The 5853-nt window shown below is 36.4% G+C and overlaps 3 protein-coding genes across 3 annotated transcripts; 2 read left to right on the top strand and 1 right to left on the bottom strand.

Annotated features, from left to right (window-relative positions):
* Positions 1-1254: 1254 nt before the first annotated feature.
* Positions 1255-1651, bottom strand: CBG04817 (the record flags this gene model as incomplete). The annotated part of the gene is made up of 2 exons (XM_002637948.1): positions 1255-1535; positions 1579-1651. The coding sequence occupies 2 exons, from the start codon at positions 1649-1651 to the stop codon at positions 1255-1257; spliced, it is 354 nt and encodes a 117-aa protein (XP_002637994.1).
* Positions 1652-2032: 381 nt separating this feature from the next.
* CBG04816 lies at positions 2033-2624 on the top strand (the record flags this gene model as incomplete). Its single annotated transcript, XM_002637947.1, has 2 exons — positions 2033-2105; positions 2347-2624. The coding sequence occupies 2 exons, from the start codon at positions 2033-2035 to the stop codon at positions 2622-2624; spliced, it is 351 nt and encodes a 116-aa protein (XP_002637993.1).
* Positions 2625-4020: 1396 nt separating this feature from the next.
* CBG04815 lies at positions 4021-5795 on the top strand (the record flags this gene model as incomplete). The annotated part of the gene is made up of 3 exons (XM_045238203.1): positions 4021-4341; positions 4725-5495; positions 5547-5795. 3 exons carry the CDS (start codon positions 4021-4023, stop codon positions 5793-5795), a joined length of 1341 nt encoding a protein of 446 aa, XP_045092771.1.
* Positions 5796-5853: the final 58 nt, after the last annotated feature.

Raw genomic sequence — 5853 nt, 5'->3', positions numbered from 1 at the left:
AGGTAAAAAACATAAAAAAACACTGTCGGCCACTTGAAAATAATACTGTCAGGCGCCGTGGCCTAGGTTTCTCACTGCGCGGGAATTCAAATCCTCGTCCCCCGGCGGCACCTTTTTTGATTTTTTTTCATTTTCAACGGCGTTTTTCGGGGATTTCGGATTTCTTTTGAATTTTTTCGCAATAATATTAGGAAAATAGATAAATTTTAACACATTTTAATGCAATAAAAATTTTTGGTCGGAGTCCCCCTTTAAAAATACGTTTTTGCATATCTCCTTGCCTTTTCTATTCTCCTATTATCCGGTGTTATATCATTACTCTCCCGTTATCCTTTTTGTTGTCTTTTCCCCTAACCTCTAATAGTAAGATCGGCCTCGTGAGGGGCATTTTCTGAGCCACATGTTAACTATTATCTTTTAAACTTCTGAATAAATAAATTACAAATTATCGACCGGTACTGTATGTACAGCACTGCCTAAAATTCTATCTCAAAAAGGCAATTTTTGTCGAAATGATCAAGTTTCCGCGTCTGAAAATATAATTATTTCTTGTCCGTTCGGTCTGAAAAACCCAGTGATTATAAAACAAATATATTGTTTATGTAGTTTACACCTTTTTTTGTACAATTTTGATTCTATATTTGTTCTCTAATCTCTGAATGTTCAGACCAAACGTACAAGTAATAAATCCTTTTTCAGAACTGAACGATTTTCAACTAAAATTGTAATTTTGGGATAGAATTATGGCTAGAACTTTACTTCATTCGAAGAAATTGAGGATTCTAAAATTTCAAAAGTACCACTAAAATTGATGAAAAGCAGAGGAAACACGATTTTACACGACCTAGGGTATATGAGATGTCTCTTTTTTTCTTTTTATGTATTCTTTGTATACTCCCAAAATTTGATCTGTCATACATATAAAAAAAATTATACAATTTTTATAGATCAACATAGGTTTTTGAATAAGACTCAAAAAAGTGAGGAGCGGAGCGACAAAATTGCTACCAACATGACAGTGTGGGAACACTTTTATTAAAAGGGTTTACACAGTTTCAGACATTCTTAAAAATCTGAAATTTGTGAAAAACTTGTTGGGCTGTTTCTCAGAACTTCTCCGATTGAGACATTTGAATGTGAGTGAGGCAATATTTTCAAGTCTTAACTAGTTGTGAGCACTGGGCCTTTTCGAGCTGATTACGTTCAGAATTCCAATTACGAAAAATTCATTCGTTACAAAAAAGTTAATAATACTTATTGACCTTCAGCCTTTCTCTCAGCAATACGAGACTCAAATTCAGCTTTCTTCTTGGAAACAAATGCCTGATAAGCAGTTTGGTCTTCTGGAGATTGGGTCTTGATGTAGGCGTCAACTTGTCCAATGAACTCATTGAAAGCTGTACGAGCAGCTTCACGATCAATCTCAACTCCTTCGGCTGGCTTCTGAGAGGCAAAATCAGTGGCGATCTTCAGAATACCGTCAGCAGCCTGAGAAGAGATTCCGGAGGCTTGCATCTCGGCCTTGGCTTCTTCGGCTGGAAATATTTGATGTTCTGATACACTAGATCTTAAAGTTACCGGTTGGCCATCCTGGTGGAGCGCAGAAAACGGCAAGGGCAAGAGCAGAGAGAGTGACGAAGACCTTGAACATGTTTAGAGAAGAACTAGTAATAGTTGATGCCTTTTTTGGATTTCCCATATCCTTTTATATCATTCTCAAACTGTGACTTCATTAAAAATCGAAATCTGCAATGACTAATTCGCACAATCTCTATTGAACATTTGTGACCGAAAACACAAATCATGCGCGACTCTCGTAAACATTACACACTATCTAGTTGTCTACACGGAAAGGTGAAGTCACGGTTTTTTTGTTCAAAATATCGAATCATTTTTTGGATCGTTTATTTGATCAACTGTTACTGGTACTACTGCTACCGTTCTTTTTTGTGATCAAGTCAGAAATTTAAGATAGTATAAATGGATACCATGGGGTCTTGAGAAATCATCAACTACCAGTTTATCCCAAAAAATGTTCAAGGCTCTTCTGGGTGTCTCTGCTCTTGTTCTCGCTGTTTCCTGCTTCCCACCAGGATGGCCAACCGGTAACAGAACCACTCAAACCAACATTTTTTACCTGCATTAGAAGGACCCTTAACTCGATTTTTGTCAGATTTCTACAAAATTTCTTAACTAAAGAAAAACTTGTCACAATATCTCAAGAATTTCATCAGTTGGCACATGTTTGATATATCATGGCAACCAAGATAAATTAGCTTAAACTTGACAAGAGTCCTTCTAATACAGGTATTAGCTCCTAAACCCTCCTAATGTTCCTATTTCCAGCTGAGGAAGTGAAATCCGAGATGCAGGCCACTGGAATGTCTTCTCAAGCCGCTGACGGTGTCATCAAGATTGCAGTCGACTTCGACCCAAAAAAAACGTCTGAAGGAGAAAAGATTCGTGAGGCCGCTCGTGCCACATTCCATAAGTTCATGGATCAAGTCGACGCCTACATGAAGACTCAATCCCAGGCAGATCAAACCGCCTATGAGGCATTCAAAGCTGAGAAGAAAGCTGACTTTGATGCTCGTCTCGCTGAGAAGAAACTTGGACGGCAATGAGTGAATATGTAACATGGCCTAACGAGTTTCACTCTTTTATTTTTTTTTTGTGTTTGATGTTCATCTAAATTTGAAAAACTCGAGGCGTTCTAAATAAATTCATTATCATTGCAAAAGTTGAACAGTTTCATAAAATCGGACCAGTATCGAATATGTACATCAGAGATAAGTGGCCAGTATCCAAGGGTACCCGTGAATCCTGAGCCGGATGCTTGTGATCTTGATGAGATGTGAAAGAAATACATTTGACAGATAACCACTGATAAAATATGAAGGAAAAAATCGCAGGTAAAAACTCCTGCATCTTCCATTATTTTCATATTGTCTACTAACTTTGTCTCATCTTCAGTTTCATATATTTTTAAAACTATATTATTGCTAAACTTGAGAGAAAAAAATTGTCTCAAGTCGAACATTTTTGCAATAATCCTGTTAAAATTGCCGAAACGAATTAAGTTTTATTTTATGTCATCTCTTTTTTCTTTTCTTCCTCTATTCTTGAAAATTTGAAAAGTATAAATTATGTTCAATTTTGGTATATGTTTCCATGCATTTTTCATTTCTAACATACTTGCGAACCGGTCCTTGAGCTTGCTACAGTTTCTTTTAGAATCAATATTCTCAGACCACCTAAATTAAATATGATAGAACTCGACGAATACTAAAGAATGATACTATTTGGAAGACTATGTTTTGCCTATGAACAAATTCTCAGACAAAAAACAAACCGGTCCACTTTATCACTTGTAACTTTGTTCATAGACAAGGCACTGTTTTCCAAATAATATAGTCTCACTTTGTAGTACTCGTCGAGTTCTATCATAGGTATCTAAATTAGATGGTCTAAAAAAACTATTGCAGGGCCCGCGAAGGCCCGTATGATTTCTAATCTTTCATAATGTTAACAGATTACTGACAACAATTGTAGGGGATAATCCCGAATAATCTTCTTCCACAATAAAAAAAATTCGGAAAACCATGCATTTTTAGCTTTATCGATTTTTGTTTCCATTCGAAATGATGATTTTTGGTTTTCTCTAATGCTCTTCTATTTAAAGATGGTGTGCATTAAACTTTTATTGCTTCGTTTTGTACAAAAAAAGTATGTACCTCCATAAAAATAAAGAAAAATTCGATTAAATTGCCGAAGTGAAATACTTTTTTCACGAAATGAAGCAATACAATTCGCAGCTCACACCCTTTAAGTGCAATCTTTCTCTCCAGCTTTTGATTCTTTCTGATAAGAAACAACAGTTCAATCTAAACTGTATTTTTTCTGAGTTGAAGCTCATTTTTTCTTGCTTTTTCACCTATTCATTTTTTCAGATGCCCTACGCGCAGGAACACTTGGTGGATCTACAGAGAATCGAAATTGTTCGGGCCCGTATTAAATTACATGACGATTGAGATGGTATTGAGATTGAACTCCCCAGTTGGAGAAATCGATCGCATTATCAGTTATTTGAAGTTTGGAAGTTTGGACACAACAGTGAAGCATGGAAACGAGGAGTCGCCGCCAATTGAACTCAACTTCGTAGATGTTTTCGTGGAAGATTTCAAGTTGTTGTCGAAGTATCAAAAATCATATTTGACGAATTGTGATGTGAGATGTTCGCCCAAAACTCTCGAAATTTTCGCGAAGACTTGTGAAGGGAAGATGGTTTTTGAACCGATGATTTCATACGAACGAGAACTTGATTTCCCTAAAGACCCTATTGCTCGCCAGTGGGAGTACATACGATGTTTTCCTTCAGCCGACTCGTTGAGCAGAACTGTAGAGCAATTCTTTGATCCAGAGAAATTCCAAAATGTTCAGAGTTGGTTGACTGAAATGGTATTTGAAAAACGAGGTAGATATCTCATAAAGAGTTAGTGAGTTTCTATTTTGAACATTTTAAAAGTCTTCTTCTTTTAGAAACTTCCTAATCCAACAGTTCCATCAACAAGTCTCAAAAACTAAACACCCATTAACTCTAGTTTGGAGATCGCAGCACGAGCTGCGCTTGAAACTCGTTTACCGATGGAAATTATTTGGAGAGAGTTGCAATGCTTTGACATGTGAGTTTTTCTTTTTTAGGTTAAAAACATACTGTTTTGCAGAGACTTCGGAAAGTGAATCATGGGATACGAGAGTGTATTGCTTTCATAAAACCTATTCCCCACATAGAAACATATTCAGTTTCTTTTTATCGGCGTTCTGGTATTGATCTTCTTCGCACCTATAGTGAGTTAGAAAATGGCGAATTCAAAGATGTCAAATATTTTACGGACAACAATGAAGTGCGCATTTCTTACGGAAATTCATTACCTGGAACAGACTGCAAAGGCATGTGTCTTAATGATATCGAAAAGACCCTCAGCTATCAAGTGAGGTGCACAAAGGAACTAAACATATGTTACGAGTGTATTTTCAAAAGAAAAACCGGAAACATAAATGAATACATAGAAGAAATCTTAGAACAACTCAGAGAAGAGAAATCAGGTGAATTGGATACTGCAGATTTATCCAGTAGAATTGGAGACATTTTGATAAGGAGAGAAAGTCCGCTAAAAACAAGAAAATTCACAATGGGGCCTGAAGGTCAGTTGAAAGTGATGGAAATTATTCTGGCTATTGATCCCCGTTCCTTGAAGATTATTGAATTGTTGTACCCGTGCAATCAGGATTCAATAGAGAACAAAAGCGTTGAAGAATTGCCGTTTCCAGTTGATAAACTATCCGAAACACTTCAGTGGCAGAATGCGGAACAATTGGTTTCCAATTATTTGACAATAACAACACCGATTCAAGAGATTAACGTTTTTCATGTTGCTAATTTGGAGATTCTAGTGAAAACATTATCCTCTGAAGATGTGGATTACCTGAGAACTGTGAGTTGTTTTCTAGATTAGATAATTCAACGAATCATTTTCTTCCTTCAGAATCTTCTTAAATCTTCGAAGTTTCAAAAGTTTAAAATATCATTCCGTGAGGAAACGATCGACGAATCGTTGTACACGCTAATTGGACAACCCTATCGTACTGTTTGTGATTTAAAAAAAAATTGGTACTTTCCATTTGAAAATACCAATAATTACATTCACATTGTGTTGAATACACATGTCGAATCTCGAAAAGGAAACTGGATTACTCACGTACGAGTTCCAATAGAAGACACTCCATTTTTTTGAATTACAGGCGCATCAATTAGTGATTACCGTAAAACCTCTAATAGAACGACACCCGGAT

This window comes from Caenorhabditis briggsae (genome assembly GCF_000004555.2).
Source record: "Caenorhabditis briggsae complete genome, chrV, whole genome shotgun sequence".
In the NCBI taxonomy this organism is placed as follows: domain Eukaryota; kingdom Metazoa; phylum Nematoda; class Chromadorea; order Rhabditida; family Rhabditidae; genus Caenorhabditis; species Caenorhabditis briggsae.
The sequence above is the reverse complement of the archived record's forward strand: the minus strand, read 5'-3'. Positions and strand labels throughout refer to the sequence as shown.